The sequence below is a fragment of the Ceratotherium simum genome, chromosome 36 (assembly GCF_057802395.1).
Source record: "Ceratotherium simum simum isolate JZ-2026a chromosome 36, ASM5780239v1, whole genome shotgun sequence".
Lineage (NCBI taxonomy): Eukaryota > Metazoa > Chordata > Mammalia > Perissodactyla > Rhinocerotidae > Ceratotherium > Ceratotherium simum.
The window spans coordinates 28,701,784-28,721,537 of record NC_141935.1 but is presented as its reverse complement, the minus strand read 5'-3'; the positions used below and the strand labels follow the sequence as shown (position 1 = coordinate 28,721,537).

The following is a 19,754-nucleotide window of genomic DNA, read 5'->3' as shown; positions in this document are numbered from 1 at the left end:
CCTAGAACAGGTAAACAAACAGTCCTAGAGGTAAGGGGCAGACCAGCAAACCATAGAGTCGTAGAAGCCAATAGAATCGATTTTCAAGAAGAAAGGAACCATCAACAGAGCCACATGCAGCCTAGTCTAACAGTAAAATCAGAATCGAATGATGTCCATTAGATTTGGCGGCTGGGATATCACTGCTGACTTTGAGAAGATTTGCAGAAGAATGGTGGGCTGGAGGCCAGGGGACAGTGGGCTGAGGAGTGATTGGAGGATGATGAAGTAAAGTCAGAGATTCTAGATTCTGCTGCCAAGAAGTTTTGTTCAAAAGACGAAAAGGATTGCGCACCAACCACAGAGCAATGCAGAGTCAGGGGAGGGTTCTCTGAATGGGAGAGATTTACATTTTTTTCTTCAAACTAAGAGGAGGCTAGAGAGGGAGAAGTTGAGGGTATTTTCAGGAAAGTGACTAATCAAATGCAGTTGCAGAGGGTCCAGGGAACAGCCTGGGGAGAAGGGGCAAGTTCAGGTCTGACAGTGAGGAAGATGCCTTATCCTCTGAGCCAGAGGGAAGGAGATAAGGATGAGTGTATCCATACGGAGTAGAGAGTTGAGGAAGACCATGACTGAGAACCTCAATTTTGTGATTGAAGGAAGAAACAAGTTTCTCTAGAGTGAGGCAAAGTTTAGAATAATTACAGAGAGGTACAGGAGGTGGATCTGACACAACACAAGGGCAGGGATTGGCGAATGATGTTGGGCGCCAGAATGCATTCCTGTTTGCTCAGGTCTGCACAAGGTTGAGGGGACTTTTTACAATAGACCTCAGCTTTGTGGCTATTGAAATAGTCCAAGGGAATTATAGCACTGATCCAGGATTTAGATTTTGCCAAGAGCAAGAGGAAGGGAGAAGGGTAAGAGTCCTTCAAGTGATCAGAGCCAAGATTAGGCTGGTCAGGGAAAGGGGACCGGGAAAAACCAATGGACCAGGCAAAGTGGAGGAAGCCTGGATCTTGGGCCCGCACGCGTGATAGGAGAGTGGAGGAGCCTGAAGGCCAGGAGGCCAGGGTCAGATGTAAAGAGGAGACCTTTGGAGGAGCAATGATTATGAAACTGATGGGCTAAGGTTTTGAATAATATATCATTAGTCCCAACAGTGAATTGGCCCAGAATTAGGGAAAGATTTGAATGAGTAAATAGAAGGTCTACAAATAACAGGATTGAGGGGAGATAGGAGATCTGAGGCTTGTCTTTAAGATGGGAAAGTTTATTGTTTTCTGTTTTTGTTTTTTGTGAGGGAGATCAGCCCTGAGCTAACATCCGTGCCAATCCTCCTCTTTTTGCTGAGGAAGACCAGCTCTGAGCTAACATCTATTGCCAATCCTCCTCCTTTTTTTTCCCCCAAAGCCCCAGTAGATAGTTGTATGTCATAGTTGCACATCCTTCTAGTTGCTGTTGTTTTCTGTTTTTAACATGAGAATTAAGTGACAGATCTGGAATTGACACTGTGTGTGTTGTGGGGAGAGCAGGGAGGCTGACCCTGCAACCTAAACCAAGTGGGCAGGTATTGGGGGAAAACACACGGCAGGATTTTGTTAAGGCAAAAGGTTACGGATTCAAGGAGGAGGCTGGGGCTATAGGGGAAACTGTTGGCCTGATGGAGGATTCCAAGGGCCCAGAGTAGTAGGGGGCTTGGTCAGGAGAGAGGAAGACAGCCTGGAAATAAGAGTGTGGGAAATCTCCGATAACTAGAGCAGAAGCTCATTTTGGGGGTGTTACCCAAGAAGAAAAGTTTGAGCAGCATTTGGGGACAGAGTGAATGCTTAAGGCTCCTAACTGGAATTCTGTTGAAAAGTTGGTTCTTAGCCCACATGTGAACTGAGGCCCAGGTAGGGTTGGAGGTGTAGTGAGGATGGTATATGGCGGCCGTCAGTCTATGCATGCCCTCAGCCCACACAGCCTGATTCCCTGGTGGCAGGACACCTCATTTTAGGTAGGGGCAGGTCTCAGGAAAGCCTTGTCTCCCAGTACCCTAACCCAGGAGGCTTGCTTTTTTTTCAATATCCTACCAGGTTATTTATATATTACGGAACAAAGAGATAATCGATTAATATCAATGTTCTCTGTAATATAGTAAATATCTTTTCCATAACTAACTTATTTTCTTTATTTTTATCTATATGGATATTATTTCTATAGGACTTACTGGCCAGATCTGGATGGGAAGATAAGAGAAGCATTAGTTTTGCGAAGCGTTAAAGTTCGACTCCTTATAAGCTTCTGGAAGGAAACTGATCCCCTTACATTTAACTTTATTTCATCTCTTAAAGCTATTTGCACTGAAATAGCCAACTGCAGTTTGAAAGTTGTAAGTACTATATTGACTATGTTATTAAATAAAAAGAGTTGATATGCTTTACACGTCCGTGAAAGCTGTAAGCACACACGTACACATAAACTTCCAATAAGAACCAGGATCACAATCTTTGATAGTGAAGATACTTCAAAAAGTAGGTAAGTAATTTTTCAAAACAATCACACATAAAAAAGAGGACTCGAAGCCAAGTTTCTGGAGCCCTTCCAGTGTAGCCCTCTTTTTTGTGTGTGTGAGGAAGATCAGCCCTGAGATAACATCTGTTGCCAATCCTCCTCTTTCTGCTGAGGAAGACTGGCCCTGGGCTAACATCCATGCCCATCTTCCTCCACTTTATATGGGACACTGCCACAACATGGCTTGATAAGCGGTGCATAGGTCTGCGCCTGGGATCCGAACCTGCAAATCCTGGGCCGCGAAGCTGAGCACACGAACTTAACCACTACACCACCGGGCCGGCCCCCTTAGTGTAGCCCTCTTTACACACTCTTTCTGTGGCATCCTCTCCATTTTGTTTGAACTGCTTCATTCACCTACTATTCTTATTGTAAGACTGTGAGCAACGGAGCACTAGAATATGCACCAGCATGGACCACCCCCCGCCACCCTAGTCCTAAAGTCCGCCTAGCTTGGGTTCCCGTGCTTGCTCCAGGGCCCCTGGGCCACATGCTAATCCATCTCTGCATACCATGAGGAAAGCAAGATTAGAAATTGGTACTATTCTAAATGCGCTAACTCTCTAGCTTATCTTTGACTATCCTCTGGTCTTCACATGTACCACCCTCTGCTCCCTCAGGCCCTTTGAACATGCTGTTCCCTCTGCCTATGACACTCTTCTTCTCCACGCCTTACCTGACTAATTAATGCCCAATATTCCTCTAGGTCTCAGCTGTGCCCAGCCATTCAGCAAATGTACTTGAGACCCTACTCTGTGCCATGCCCTATTCTAGGTGATGGGGCTATCCAGGTAGCATTTAGAGATCCAGGATGACAGAGGTTCCACCATCAACTTTGACACATGGCTTCCAAGATTGCCCTGAGCCTCAATATCCCGAGGCCAATCAGAAGAAGAGAGAGATTGGAGGACTTCACAAGAGGCATTGACGGGTTAGGCCTAGAGGTGGTGAACATCCCTTTAGCCTTCATTCCACTGCCCATAAATCACTCACCTGACCACACCAATGGCAAGGGTGGCTTATGTGTGTGGTCAGAAGGGCAGCCGTCCTTCTGACGGCTCCTCCCAAGAGGACAAAGGAACAGGTTTGTGAATTATCACAGTCTGAAATTGTGGGCACCCACTATCCATTTCACTCTCTTCCCACATAGAGAGCCCTCATCCCCCCACAGTTACTGCACAGCCCAAAGTTTAGGACCTCCCAGTGACATGCAGTTCGCAACAGCAAGTCTGGACATGGCACCTCCTAGTTCAATGACACAGAGACTAAAAACACAACAACCACCCCCAAAAACCAAAACTGAGGTTAAAGTTACCTCCCTCCCACATAACAGAGACAGGAGAAGGACAGTGAAAACTCCCATTCAGAAACAGGAAGAGGGGGAGACCCACCGTGGTCACTGGACCACAGCAAGTGTAAAATCCTTTGGGGAAGTGTTATAAAGTCCTTGTACTCCTGCTCCTTCAAACCAAGGACCAAGGTTATGGGCTTTTTTTTTTTTTTTTTTTTTGGTGAGGAAGGTTGACCCTGGGCTAACATCCATGCCAGTCCTCTTCTATTTTGTATGTGGAACACCGCCACAGCATGGCTTGATGAGCGATCCATAGGACCATGCCTGGGATCCAAACCTTGGGGCGTCGAATCAGAGCACATGAACTTAACCACTGTGCCACCAGGCTGGCCCCCAGGGTTGTTTTCAGGCATGAACAATTACAGGAGTTTTTGGTCCCAGTTCATGGTTTCTTTGGCAATGCAATTTTCTCAGAAACTTATTAGGCTTCTGATCTATTTGCTTCTAGTCGTTTCCATGTACCAGTAACCACAGCCAAATTTTTTTGATGTATGTAGTTCCCAAACTCACCTAATTATGCTTCTATGCCATATACTTCTGCCTCTCTCCCTCTCCATGTCTTTCTCTTTCCCTCTCTTTTTAATGGTAACTTCATTTGGGGCATCACACGCGGGTGGGAAGATTATACCAATTATAATTACACCAACTATCTGATCTTTGCTGCAGGATGAGTCTTAACTGGCCTGGTCACTTACAGCATTTTTCAAACTTATTTTCCACTGTTAAGCTCTAGGCACAATCAGCTTTCCCAACCCTTTGAAATAGCAAATTTCTAGTCTATTCTTTTTCATATCTGCTTACAAACCAGCAAATCCTTCCCTGAGCTTATTTATCTCCTCTAATAATTTTCTAAAACACGAATAATAACCAACACACACTGCACACAATTTGTTTTCCAATTCCTTGCCCTATAGTCAAAGGTTCAGGGGTACTTGCTCTTCCTTTCAAATAAATGCAGGTTATGATTTTACCAAATATTTCTCCACTGCATAACATGGGTATCCATCTTTCCATCCTGCGATAGCAATTCACTTGCTGCCTGCTGCCCATTGGGTAAACCTTGCTGCATAATTTATTAAGCTTTTGTTGTTGTTGCTATGGCAGCACCCTACTTCACATTGCCCGGACATAGTAAGTGCTTAATATTTTTTAAACAGGTGAAGGAATCCGCTATATTCATGAGTGTATACAATTAGCCAGGCACTGCATTAAACACTTTGTATGTATTACTTAATATTCACAACTACAGTATGAAGAAGGCACTTTTCCCATTTTACAGGCATGGAGAATGACGCTTAAGGAGAGATAAATAACCTCTCTCAAGGACACTAGTTAATAACAGAGAAAGACTCTGATGCAAGTCTTTCTAATGCTGAGCCTGAGCCCTTAAACATTATACTGTGTCGCCTCTGCATGTGGAACAAGTGAAGTTACAAAGTTCGTTTTTGTCTTTCCTATCTATATTCAAAAACATCATATCCCACACTTTCTCAAAGACTTGAGAAGCTACACATCTGAATTATATCTCTGAGGATTAGAAAAAAGTCAGATAAAATGTTTTCAACTCATTCATGCCATTAAAATATTTTTAAATGTTGAAATCATTAACAATTTAAAGACGTTAAATTCTAGAATTTATTGTAAATTTCAAAAAAAAAAAGAAAAAATATTGCTTCTCACATATATTTTCACCTTAATCTCCCTAATATTTTGGTAATATTGATGGTAAATAGACATTTTTATCTGTATACAACTGGTTTTTGTAAACTGAGGCAGCCATGCACATGTCTGTGGGTTCAAAAATACCTTGGCAATATTGTGGGTTTGGTTCCAGGACGCTGCAATAAAGTGAACATTGCAACAAAGCAAATCACATAATTTTTTGGTTTCCCAGTCCATACAAAAGTTACATTTGTACTATACTGTAGTCTGTTAAGTGTGCAATAGCATTTTGGCCAAAAAAAACAATGTACATACCTTAATTAAAAATACTTTATTGCTAAAAAATGCTAACCATCATCTGAGCCTTCAGCAAGTTGTAATCTTCTTGCTGGTGGAGGGTCTTTTATAAAAAACACAACATCCACAAAGTGCAATAAAGCGAAGCACAATAGAATTAGGTATGCCTGTGTTAGAAATAAAAAAACAAGTCTATGATTACTACTACAAACCTGTTTTCCAGGCCATATTTGCAAGTGAATGAAATAACCAGGAGTTGGATCAGCACGCCAACCTCGGTTTGGAATCAGATATCAGGGCTCAGAGGAAACACTGGTACAGCCCCAGGAAGCCAGGCAGAGACCCAGGAGAACTGAGTCAGACTGTGTTCAGTACCTTTCTGTGGACAAGAGAACAAATGCTGGAGATTGTTTCAGCTCAGGGGTGGCATTTTCCAGATAATTGAAGTGGCATGTGGGGCTCAGGGAAAATCAAGTGAGGCAGAGAGCAGGTGTCTAGTTCACGATTGTATTCCCAGTGCCTACATGGTGCTGGCACATAGCATTCAACATTGGAGTGACTGGATGAATGAGGGAATGAAGTCAAGGGAGGGAGCTAATGAAGGCAGAGTGATAAAGGTTCTGTGGACCAGCGAGTGGAGGGAGCAGAGCCCAGAATGATGCCCGAGTCCAAGACTGGTGGACCTGGAGTCATTTTAGCCATTTTCTCCGGGGCTGTGCTGGAGAAAGGCAGCTGAGGGGTGAGGAATTTGCCAGGTGAGGTCATGTGCCTGGGAGCTCAGTGTGCATGCAGTCAGAGGAGTGCCATTGTCAGACTTACCAGGTATAGCAGTGTTTTAAAATATGGGTTTTATTATTATTTAAGTGTGACAAGTTCAACTGATCAGGAGACGATAGCCATTGAAAAGATAGTTTGTTATTTTCACAGATCTCAGGAGAAGGGGGCATGGGATCTGGGGCGGGGGGGGACATACAGGGAAGCACCAGGATCACCCAGGAGGCAGAGGGAGCAAGGAGAAAACATGGGCAAGAGCCTTTGCTGTGGTTTCTGTGGGAAGGAATAGGCGAGGCAGGGTCAGCCGATTTAGGATTGGCTAGATTGAGTAATTTCAGTGGGCTCTGGGGGCCTAGGGGCTGTGCCTAGTGGCCTGGTACCTGGACCTGATTAGGGCAGGTGGATAGTGGCTCAGAGTGTGAGAGCCCATAAAGGAGGTGGTTCAGGGTTTGGGCTCTGGATTGGTTGGTTTGCATGTGAGAGGTGTGCTCACAGGCAATTGTTTGCTATCTCCAGGAATTAGCCAACCCTGGGCAGGGCTGCCTCCAGGGTCAGCAAGGCCCCTGGATGTCAGAGCATCAGAACACGGAAAATAAAAGGACATCACTAACACAAGCAGAAGCAAAGAGGAGAGTGTCTGGGGCCTGTGGCACATGCTGCATTTGCCCCATCTCCTCTCTCAACTCCCCCTCAGGCCAACTCAGTGGTCCCTGCCCACCCACTGCTTCCTGACCCCACAGAGCACCTCCCACTAAGGCTCTGTCAGCTGAAATCTCCGTCGTGAAATGTTAAGTGCTCTCATTTAAGACTTGCAAGAAATCACAAGGAAAGTGGAATCCATCATTTTAACCTCTACAGTCTTTACTCATCTTCGTGTTTTTGAACACTGATGGTCACATGATTTGAATAAACCAAACATGAATAGTTCACTGCTGGACATTTTATGAAACAAAGACTCCGATCTTCACTTAAGTCAGGCTGTGCATTTCTCTGCATCAAGATAAGTTTAGGTGGGAAAGAAGCTTATGGCCCAAGATCCAGAACACAGATGGGTGAGGAACTTTTCCAAGAAAAGTGGGTGACAGAACCCTACACATAGCATGTCTTCAAGAGCCTCGGAGCACTGATAAAGCGATGGCCTGGGAATGAGGCAGAGCATCTCTGTCCTTAGAGGGGTGGGCACCCCACCCCACCCCACTGCTGGCTTTGTGGGTTTATATCCGTGAGGGAGCTCATGGAAAGAGACTGCAACTCATAAAGTTGTCCCAGTCAGCTGGGCTTTTATTTTTTAATAAATTAACAAATCACTTCTGAAATATCTTTGCTGTCACCTACAGCATATTACCTGTCTAATATTATGTCACTGAATACAATATGATTTCTGCTGTCATTTTTTGTTGTTAGTGCTGTTGAGTCAATTCTGACTCCTAGTGACCCTGTGCACAGCAGAGTGGAACCCTGCCTGGTCTTTTTGCTCTATCCTCTCACCTTCTGGCGCTATGTCAGACAATGCCCCGCTGCTATTCATAGGGTTTTCATGGCCAATTTTTTCCGGAAGTGGGTGGCCAGGTCTTCTTTCCTAGTCTGTCTTAGTCTAGAAGCTCCACTGATGCCTGTCCACCATGGCTGACCTTGATGGCATTTGAAATACTGGTGGCATAGCTTTTAGCATCACAGCAACACACAGCTGCCACAGTATGACAACTGACACATGGGTAGTATGGTTCCCTGATCGGGAAACAAACCCAGGCCATGTTGGTGAGAGCATTGGATCTTAACCACTAGACCACCAGGGCTGGCTGCCGTCATTTTAGTCTCCCGGATAAGGCTCTTTCTCCTCTTTTGGGCCATCTTCGACTTTCTGGAGCAAATGGGTTCTCAGTAAAGCCTCAAGCTGTGATACCATCCCTGACTTAGAATGTATATTGTATTTTTTTTCAGATCCGTCTTGATTCTACAGTAATATCTTCCTCAAAAGGAAATGGTCAAGTGTGTGGACATGTGTAGAGTCAGAATGTCCAAGTGAGGTGGCTGCTGGCTGTCACTGGGTGGTGGGCAGCCTCAATACTCACATGGCCTTACAAATACATAACTATGACTTAAGAGCATTCACAGGTTAAGCCAGTTTGAAGAGCCACAAAGGCTATATGTGAATGCTCCAAACAACACAGATTTTGCAGAAGACAGGAATCAAGGAAAGAAGGTGATCTGGGCAGCATTGGCTATAACCATGGCAGTATGGCCCTGGAGGAATGTTCCTCTGTGATGTGCAATAGACAATTCTAGAGTAGTAGTTTGGGCCTGTGCACCGTTGATCTCAAGGCTTCTACAAACAATCAGAAGAGAATTTCCAGAGCTGGAAGGGACCTTCGTGAGCACCTGGTTTATCACTCCTTTCTCAGCCTGGTGGGAGGGAAGACCAACTCTCGTTATTTCTCCAAACCAAATGTGAACACGTAGAGTTTTAAAACTGTAAATGAGGGGCCGGCCTGGTGGTGCAAGCGGTTAAGTGCACGCGCTCCACTGTGGTGGCCCGGGGTTCGCCGGTTCGGATCCCGGGCGTGCACCGACGCACTGCTTGGCAAGCCATGCTGTGGCGGCATCCCATATAAAGTGGAGGAAGATGGGCACAGATGTTAGCCCAGGGCCAGTCTTCCTCAGCAACAAAAAAAAAAAAAAAAGAGGAGGATTGGCAGATGTTGCTCAGGGCCGATCTTCCTCACCAAAAAAAAAAAAAACTGTAAATGACATCTCCGTTCCTAGATACCATCTTGTTTTCCTCTTCTTTCCTTCAAACACAATGATTCTACAGCTGTAAGACATTCCAGAAAGGTTCCATGCAGTTCTGAAAATGTTCAACGTTTTCCAATGTGGAGGAAACTTGAAACCCTCACCTTTGACAGTGTCTTCCTGTGAGCTCAGTCACAGGATCCTGTGAGCTCGGTTGCACTGTAAGCCTCCTCTAAGCCATTACCCCATCTCAGCAGATTCCTGAGGCACAGGGCCGGCCGCTCTGGCTATCAGCCCCCTCTCTTAGCTCCCAAATCTGGGTCTGAGGTGAACTGGAATGCTACTTTTTGGGTCACATTAAAGTTGAAATTCAGGGTTCATGGTTTGAAGTTGTGATTTTTTGAATCGCCCATTAAAAGGGCTTGTAGACGTAGGTGTTTAGATGGGAGTATTTATTCTCTTGGCAAAATCTCTTTTGACCTTTGCAAATCCCCAGTTTAATCAGCCATTCATGACCTGGGCCTACTGCTTCTTATAATGTATGCAGAGTGTCAGAATATTCATTCAGTTCATTGGCATGCTTGACAGAAAGCGCCCCGAGGCAGACCTCAAATGCCAGTGCACCCTGGTGAATAAGACAATGAGAATTAAACAACCTTCTGGCCCCCAGCCTGTTGAAAGAATGAATTTTGTGTTCCTTTTGCAGCTTAAAAGTGTTAACGATAGACCCCATCGAGCACTTTAATTTTCTCTCTTGTTGCCTATACAGATTTGAGAATAAAAATAGCTTCATCTATACGAAGTAGCAAGATTGTGGTTTTAATAACCCAACATGAGGTCTATTGTTGATATTTGGCTAAGAAACCCTTTTGTGCTCTTGAACAAGACCAGAAACGTTCTCTATTCTCCTGCTTTATTTATTTATTTATTTTGTCTTACAGAAGTTTTTTGATCTGGAAAGAGAAAATGCTTGTGCTACAAAGGAACAAAAGGATCACACCTTTCCTAAATTAAATCGCAACAAGTACATGGTGACAGATGGCGCAGCTTACATTGGTAGGTGTCAGGCTTGTAAGGCTCCTTGGGGGATTACGCAGGTTGGTGGTGGTCCAGCTGTGCTCTTCTGTACCCCGTGATGGGGAAGCAGCGGCTCGAGAGCTCCTGCCAGTGAGAGGGGGGCCTTGGAGGTCAGTAAACAGGAGCATGAGGGCAAAGAGCTCTTCAACCCAACATCTCGATGGCTTGGTTCATCTGCTAGGGGACCAGATAAGATGTCTTTGCATAAATGCTTTGCAGAAATTCTTGGTCCGTTTGCCTCATTTTATAGGTGAGGGGCTGAGCAGCTCGTGAAAGGTGAGTCCTGGCCTGAGAACAAGCACAGTGTCCCTTGCCTGCCCACAGTCCCACAGCCAGCCTGTCAGGATTAATGGGGAGGCAGACATTCACTGTCAAAGCAACCGCCTGGGACAAATCCCACCCCTGCCATCTTTATATGTCCAACTTTGGACAGTTAAGCTCTCTAAACCTCAATTTTCTCATCTGTAAAATGGGGCTAATAATAGTTTCTACTTCACTGGCTCAAGTTTAAATGGGATAATCGATGCAAAGCACCTTGCACAATTAAAGCCCATGGCACATAGATAATAGCCGATTCGTGTTAACTATTATTGTCAGGGTAATGAAGCTCCAGAGGCAGAAACCATACATCCTGGGGGATTTATTTACTAATGTATCAAATCTATTCTACTTTCCCATGACGTGTATGAGTCCAGGGTAACCCCTTACCTGGTACCATCATGGGCAGGGTAGAAAATACTATCTGTAAAACCAAGGTGGAGAAGTCCCCCAACAGCCGCCTGGTTATTACATTGTACAGATGAAGTGGCAGTCTCAAAGCAGAACAGGAAAACATGTATAGAATGAAGGCATATGGATTCTGTATTTTTTCCCCCAAATTCAGTGAATAAAAAATATGCCCTTTTAACTTTATAAAGCTTATTCATCTTATTTGATTCTCTTAGCAACATTCTCAATAGGGAGGGTGGCTTTTATCACCTGCAGTTTGGAAATGAGGAGACTTGAGCCATAAGACATGAAATGACTTAAAACATGCACATGTAACAGGGTCTAGAATTCAGGGCACCCAGACGCCTCACCCCAGTGACCCTTCAGAAGACACTGCCATTGCCCGCTCCCCAGTTACTACCTCCTGGCCCAGTGAAGATGTTCTGTCTTTTTCCATTTTGAATAGTTATGTGTCACGTTAGTAGAATGGAGTATTGGGATTTTTAGCAATGTACATCATTCTGGTTGTTCTAGAATATGAGAATACTATTTTTTTCATGTTGTCCCTCTCAGTGACCCAAGATGTGATAATCTGGATTTGTCTCATGTTCGTCAACTTATGGAGAGTAGAATGAAATCAGCTTCTTTTTAAGCAAGTGACAAAAACAAACTCAAAATGGTTTAATCAAAAGTGGGAACTTTTGGCTCAATTATTGAGAAATACAGGATGGATATGTGTCAGGCGCAGTGGGATTTAGGGACTCAACTCTGGATATTTTCCCTGTGGGGTTTACTTAAAGTAAGGGGTTGGTGTATATTCAGCAGCAACTTGTGCCTGCGTCCAAATATTCTTTTAATGAATTAAGTAAGTGGTTTGGAGTCAGACAAACCTATATTTGAATTCAAACACTGACACTTACAAGCTGAAAGATGGTGGGAAGTCATGCAATCTCTCTGAGCCTCTGTGAGCCTCTGTTTCCTTATCTTTAAAATGGTAAATCACCCACCCTTTGGTGGTGGTATGAGGATTAAATAAGAAAATATATGAAAAGCTCCTAACACCATCTCTGAGCCTTCTGTCTAGATCCTTAGTAAATACTGATTCCTGGCTCTCTCACTTCTTCCCTTATAAGGATTTTTTAAAGACTTTATTTTTCTTGGAGCAATTTTAGGTTCATAGCAAAATTGAGCAGAAGGTACAGAGATTTCCCATGTACCCTCTGTCCCCACACAGGCATAGTCTCCCCCATTATCAACATCCCCCACCAGAGTGGTGCATTTGTTACAGTTGCCAAACCTACACTGACACAACATTATCACTCAAAGTCCATAGTTTACGTTAGAGTTCACTCTTGGCATTGTACATTCTATGGGTTTGGACAAATGCATAATGACATCATTATATGATGTTTATGACATCATCCATCATTGTAGTAGTATACAGAGTATTTTCACTGACCTAAAAATCTGCTGTATCACCTCTTCATCCTTCCCTCCCCCCATACCCCTGACAACCACTGATCTTTTTACTGTCTCCATAGTTTTGCCCTTCCCAGAATGTCATATAGTTGACAATCATCCAGTATGTAGCCTTTTCAGACTGGCTTCTTTCACTTAGTAATATGCATTTAATGTTCATCCATGTCTTTTCATGGCTTGATAGCTCATTTCTTTTTAGTGGTGAATAATATTCCACTGTCTGGATATATCACAGTTTATTTATCCATTCACCCACTGAAGGACATCTTGGTTGCTTTCAAGTTTTGGCAATTATGAATAAAGCTGCTATAACATTTATGTACAGGTTTTTGTGTGGACATAAATTTTCAGCTCCTTTGGGTAAATACTAAAGTGCATGATCGCTGAATCATATGGTAAGAGTATGTTTAGTTTTGTGAGAAACTGCCAAACTGTCTTCCAAAGTGGCTGTACCATTTTGCATTCCCACCAGCAATGAATGAGAGTTCCGATTGCTCCACATCCTTGTCAGCATTTGGTGTTGTCAGTGTTCTGGATTTTGGCCATTCTAATAGGTATATAGTGGTATCTCAATGTTATTATAACTTGCATTTCCCTAATGACATATGATGACCCACACAGAATACAATTTTCTTGATTCATATGCTTATTTGCCATCTGTGTATCTTTTTTGGTGATGTGTCTGTTAAGGTCTTTGGTCCATTTTTTAATTGGGTTTTTCATTTTCTTATTGTTGAGTTTTAAGAGTTCTTTGTATGTTTTGAATAACAGTCCTTTATCAGATATGTCTTTTGCTTTCCACCTGTGGCTTATCTTTTCATTTTGTTGATAGTTTCTTTCACAGAGCAGAAGTTTTTAATTTTAATGAAGTCCAGTTTATCAATTATTTCTTTCATGGATCTTGGTGTTTTACCTAAAAATCATCATTGAACCCAAGGTCATCTAGATTTTCTCCTGTATTATATTCTAGGAGTTTTACAGTTTTGCATTTTACCTTTAGGTCTGTGATCCATTTTGGGTTAATTTTGGTGGAAAGTATAAGATCTGAGTCTAGATTCATTTTTTGCATGTGGACATCCCGTTGTTCCAAGACCATTTGTTGAAAAGACTATCTTTGCTCTATTGTATTGCCTTTGTTTCTTTGTCGAGATCAGTTGACTGTATTTATGTGGGTCTATTTCTGGGCTCTCTATTATAATGCAATTTTGAATGAGTTCCTTTTACACATAGCATTTTAGCAAAACATTAGTTCCCTAGAGTGAAGCATAATTCTGGCATAAAAATATTTAAAGAGCATCAAGAGGGAAAAAATCATTGATAATTTAAATAATTATCAGCATGTTCCGGGAATCTCTTGAGTCATCACTCAGATACTTGCTGAGAATGCTGAATTAAGAAAAACCCACGCTAGACCTTGCATGGAATTATATAGCCCCATTAAATTTTCACAAGACTTACAGAAGAATCCCCAAACAGTGTCATCTCTCTAATTTTGAATTTACCAGAGTATATTTGAGTCAAGCTTGGCAAACTTGTCTGGGAGATGGTTTGAATTATTTGAGGGCTCAAGGGGGTGGTAGGTTGATTAAAGACACTAGAAGGCCTATTGGGGCCCATACACCTTCCCAGTGAGTTCATTTGCAGCCTCACCCTGGTGTCCTGAGGGTGGCACTGCAGTTCTCCTTGGCAACTGGAGCCTAAACAAGTATTCTGGAAGCTGAAATGACAGGCTCAGAAAAAGCTGGGTGAAGCTGCATGCCAACTGAAAAAATACTGAAGCACATACATGATTTTGAAGGTTAGCCAAACTGTCAGGAAGTGAAAAGTAGGGAAACAGGATCACTTGGTGTAGAAATGCCTCTGCAGCCTGTGAAAGTTGCCTAGAGCTATGCTTCCTGAGAATAACCTAATTCAAGCGTTTGAGAATCAACAAAGATGCAGGATCCTGGCTGCATCCATTGTATTGAAGGAAAAAGCTGAATTTCACAGAATGAGCCTTTGAAATCTCATCAGTTCTCTCCTCTCATCTTTCCCCCTCCCCATGCTGCCCCCAAAGCACGAATCTATGGATGTTTCCTTCAGAGAGTGGGGTCCACAGATGAATGGAGCAGAGATCTCGGGTGGCCTGATGCTCCACCTCGGGGGCTGGTTTGAAGTCCACGGTCAAGTGCACAGTTAGCAAGAAATATGCCTTTAGGATCAGAGGTAACAGGAAACAGAAGTTAAGTGTGGGCTGTGGAGTTGGACCTAGCTTTGAGCCTCAGCTCTGGTAATTTTTCCCTCCTGCCTTAGAGAAATTACTTAACCTTCCTGCGCCTTAATTTCCTCATCAGTACAGTGGAGTTAGTATTATCACCTTGTAGGATTGCAGTGAATATTGAATGAGATAATCTAATGAGATAATGAATTTACTGCCCGTGGTCCAGTGCCTGGCACTTAGCCAGAGGGATGAGATTTTAGCGTCTTATTCAAAAGTCCTTGAAAGATGTCAAGAACACAGGGGCTTTTTTGTTTATGGAATGAATAGAAGGTGCCACCTGCCAGCAGGCTCAGAATAACTCTCAGTCTGTGGTAGCTACTGATCTCCCAGTCTAGAGGTCCAAGCCTGTATTCACCTGGCACTGAGTGCGTGCACAAAGCCGCAGCCTCTGAGCGTGGCCACGTCTCTGAGAATGCATGGTCAGGAACACAGCACTGGCAAAGGGGGTCTCTGCACAGAGACCTGAATATGATATTATAAATCACTTGGCAGACAGTTTGCTAATTTATAGCAGTAAAATTCGTCCAAAGTTATGTTTATCATGAAGCCACTGACTATCATTGTGGTGTTTGTTGGTGGTGGGGAGGGTGTGAGATGGAGAAGAGAGGTAAAGAGAGAGAGAAGAGTTCCTTCTCTGTGCTAATATTGATTTAGGGATTTAGTATTAGGCCCTGAGGAATAAATCTAAAGAATAAAATGAGAGACAAGGGAACCACCTTCCAATATTCCAGAGGATGCCGTATTGAAAAGGGAGTCTATGTGTGTGGGGGCTCCAAAGAGAGAGCAAGGACCAAAGGAAGAGAGCTATAAAGGAACATATACTGGCTCTCTCTACCAATGTCCCTTATCCCAGCAGCTTCTCCCACAGAAGGCTGCAGGGCCTTGAGTCAAGGATGCCCAGGGACCATGATTTTAGCATCTTTTCCAGCAAAAATTCCTGCCGTGATGTCTGAGGGGCTGAGAGAATGGAAAGTCAAGGTCTACACTTAAAAAGCCTTCAGTTCTCCTTATGGCACCAGCTCTGAACCACAGAGAGCAAAATTGGGAGCTTAGAGCAGATCCGGGCTGGTGGTAATTTATGAAATAATTGTGTCAGTCTTGACATGAGTGAGTCTTTCTCAGTGAGAATAATTCTTCGTTTATGGTATTGTAGATAGTTTACGGAGTCTGGCAGACCTGGGCCTACCATGGATTAGCCATGTGACACTGGACAGATTTATTCATCTCTTGGAGCCGCACCCTCCTCATCTGTAAAGTGCACATAAATCCCACCAGCCATCTGAGATAGTGTATACAAATAGCGAGAACAGTGCTTCGTTCACAGTAGGCACTTAATAAATGATAGCGCCTCTCCCCTCGAAGTCCCTTTACCCCGACTTCCTCCCTAGCTTTTCCCCATGATGCTCCGAGATCCTAATCGTCTTTTGTCCACAAATATGACAACTTCCTTTTGGAATTAATTTCCTAATTGATAAGTTTCTGTGCCTCTCTCATTACTCAGTGAAGTGCTCCTTTCCTGACACATCTAGCCAGGTCAGAAGTTTTTCTCCTGCCCTACCAGGCATGGCACAGTTCACATACCTCTCTCATACTATCTCACATGCTTTGTATTATGCTTATTGTGTTTGTTTTCCTTCTGGACTCCTTTGAAGGCAGGGACTGTCATCTTCAGTTTTATGTCATGGCCCCTAACATAGTACCTGGTAGACATTAGACACTCCACGTTAAATGAAGGACAAAGAGAGTCGAGGAAACAAACAGTCCTGTACCCTCTTGAGGAGAAACCTTTGTTCTCCTGCTGGAAGCCTCTCCCCATTGGATACCAAAGACAAGAGATACGTGTAGGAGTTTGGGTGGTCCAGCCCTTGCATCAACTCCCACTTTGAAGATGGACTATATGTGAGTGACGTAGACCTGATTAGCCCCTTGTGGGGCAGATCCCAGCATTACTACCTGTTGTGGGCTGAATTTTGTTCCCCCAAAATTCATATGTTGAAGTCCTAACACCAGAACCTCAGAATATGACCTTCTTTGGATAGAGGGTCCATAGAGATAATCAAGTTAAGGTGAGCTCATTAGGGTAGGCCCTAATCCAATTTGACTGGTGTCCTTGAAAAAGGGGAAATTTGGACACAGACATGCATAGAGGAAAGATGTTGTGGAGATACACAGGGAGAAGATAGCCATCTACAAGCCAAGGAGAGAGGCCTGGAACAGACCTTTCTGTCACAGCCAGAAAGAACTAACCCTGCCAACATCTTGATTTTGGACTTTTAGCCTCCAGAACTGTGAGTCAATAAATTTCTGTTGTTTGAGCCACCCAATCTGTGGTCTTTTGTTACAGCAGCCCTAGCAAACTAATGTACTACCCAACACCAGACAGTCATACTGGGGAGCCTGCTGTCACAGCAGCTGCCCTGATTCCTGGGCCGAGGAGCCTGATCTGGGAACTGGGAAATGATCCACAGCCCAAGCAATGAGTGTTGTGTGTATTCATGTAGGAATTGGTCCTCCTCTGACTTCAGCTTTTTCTTTGATGTGAAAGCCTCTGAGCATTATAATCACAATCCCTCATTTGTCCATATGGATTCGATGTTGTCTCTTTGAGAAGGTAGTAATTGTTCACAGGATTTTTAAGTGTATTCCTATATATTTTAAATGTTGCTGTATTTAGTGTGCCTTGTGAATGTCAATAAGAAATAACATTTACAAAAAAGAACAGCAGATTCCTTGTTTTGAGTTTCAAGTTGAGCAGAGCTGAAGAAAATGCCAAAATAATATGCAAATATTAATACGCCATATGGAAGGCTTCTTGGAATTTTTTTTCTGAGCTGTCAACACAATTCAATCTTCCTGTCATTATTCTGGGGTGTTTATTTAATTTTTTTAATAGAATCTGCTCTGTATTTCATTAAATGGGAAATATTCCCCAGTGGATCTTAACTCCTCACCATTATTTCCTTTGTTGGCAGGAAATTTTGACTGGGTGGGGAATGATTTTACCCAGAATGCTGGCACAGGCCTTGTTATCAACCAAGCAGATGTGAGGAACAACACGAGCATCATTAAGCAACTGAAAGACGTGTTTGAGAGGGACTGGTACTCACCCTATGCCAGAAACTTCCAGCCAACCAAACAGCCGAACTGCTCAAGCCTGTTGAAACTCAGACCCTCCTCAAACAAAACTGCCACGTACAACGTGAGTGGGAAGGACCCTGCGAGTGCATAACATGAAAGAATAGACTGACAGGACACTTCATATTTCATATTTATACCAAAAGGACTTGAGGAGAGAAAAAACAATTTAATATGTCTTTTTTAGGGGAAAAGCACACATAAAAAATATTCTCTGAACGACGTGTAATACCTTATCTAACAATATCTTAGCAGCGTGTACACAAAATTTAAGACTTTTGTATTTGTTACTTCTGACAAAGAATGTCATTCCGGCTTGGAAGTTAGTTTTTACGTTTGCATACAAATTTTAAGACTTTGATGCGTCTTCGTTTCTAGTTTTAGAACTTTTTCTGCTGACCCACTTGGTCAGTTCTTAGGAAGCTTAGCATGAGGTAAGCTCTTTAACACCCTTCTGAGAACCGCTGACTTAGAGAGGAGAGTAAGGATTTCACCTTGGAGAAGAGACTGATCACACCAAGTGTTTATCCTTGTAAACGTCTCCAAGACCCATACAGTCTACGCACGAACAGCTTACATCTCATGTCAGGCTTCAACACTCTTGAAAAACACCCATTTTGCCTCTTTGTTCATTTTCTTCTTAATACCATAGCTTTTATTTTGTATCCTTTTCTCACAAAGTGTTCTGTAGCATCCCTATATTCACCTCCACATTAGTTCCAAGTATGATAATATCTTTTGAAAATGTATAAATTCCTCAGAATGGATACAAAATGGAAATTGCAGTCTTTAATTTTCACCTTTCAACTGCATTTCTCCCTACCAAATTGACGTTTTAAAACCACAGCCAGCAATATGTATCCTTTCTCTCAAGCTCAGAACAATCATGTAGCCACCTGCTAATATCCAGCAAGCTATTAAGTCTGCATTATGAGAATAAAGTAGTTTTTCACATTTTTGTTTAGTTTATGGCATTATACAGAAAAGATCTCTATGCGTCAGTGGATTTTAATTTCTTTAGAATCGTTATGCTGTTAAGAGTATGCCAGCCAACATTTATAGAGCTATTTAATATACCTTCTGCTATTTAATATACCAAATGCTTTTCAGAGAAATGCAATTTAAATACTGTGCTTAACATATTTTACTAAGAAAGAAAAATATTGGATTATTGTTCTATAATGTCATTGTGTGTTGTTGTTTTATATCTATACAATATATAACCCTATATTAGTGGAGACTGTTGCTACACTAGAGAGATGCGTGGCCTCTTCAGAGCCCAGAGCAGGTGGCCATCGGGAGTCCCAGTCTTCATGTTGCTCCTGACTATCTCTGGCCTGAGACAGAGTCCTGCACTCTTTGGCCTCGGGTTTCTATTGGTAATGTAGGGACAGTAATTCTCACCTACCTCGTGAAGACGTTGTCACGGTAGGAAATATTTATAACTTGTTTTGAAATCAAAAGAACCTATATAAATGCTAAGCATTATGATGTATAATCTTTTTCTTGAAATAATCTTTGTGGTATCCTGATATAATCAACACCAGGTTCTCCCAGAGAACCTACTAGGGAAAACAAGTCCATAGCTTCCAGTTACGATTATGGATGAAGACGGCAAGGCAGAAACCCTGCTGGAGATCTGGATTGTCATCCTTTTGATGGAACATTTTGTCGGATCACTTTGGCATGAATAACATCAACACAAAACCGGACATTATGCTAGTGATGGTTCTTTAGGACCAGCAC

The 19,754-nt window shown here is 42.9% G+C and overlaps 1 protein-coding gene across 1 annotated transcript in view; it reads left to right on the top strand.

Moving 5' to 3' along the window:
* PLD5 (phospholipase D family member 5) overlaps nucleotides 1–18,258 on the top strand; it is a 91,386-nt gene extending 73,128 nt beyond the window's left edge. Inside the window, exons 4-6 of the mRNA XM_004439585.3 lie at nucleotides 2,185–2,353; nucleotides 10,291–10,405; nucleotides 17,846–18,258. Coding sequence (XP_004439642.2) covers nucleotides 2,185–2,353; nucleotides 10,291–10,405; nucleotides 17,846–18,102 — 541 coding nt within the window. The 3' untranslated portion in view covers nucleotides 18,103–18,258. The remainder of the gene's footprint in view (nucleotides 1–2,184; nucleotides 2,354–10,290; nucleotides 10,406–17,845) is intronic.
* The last annotated feature ends 1,496 nt before the right edge of the window (nucleotides 18,259–19,754 follow it).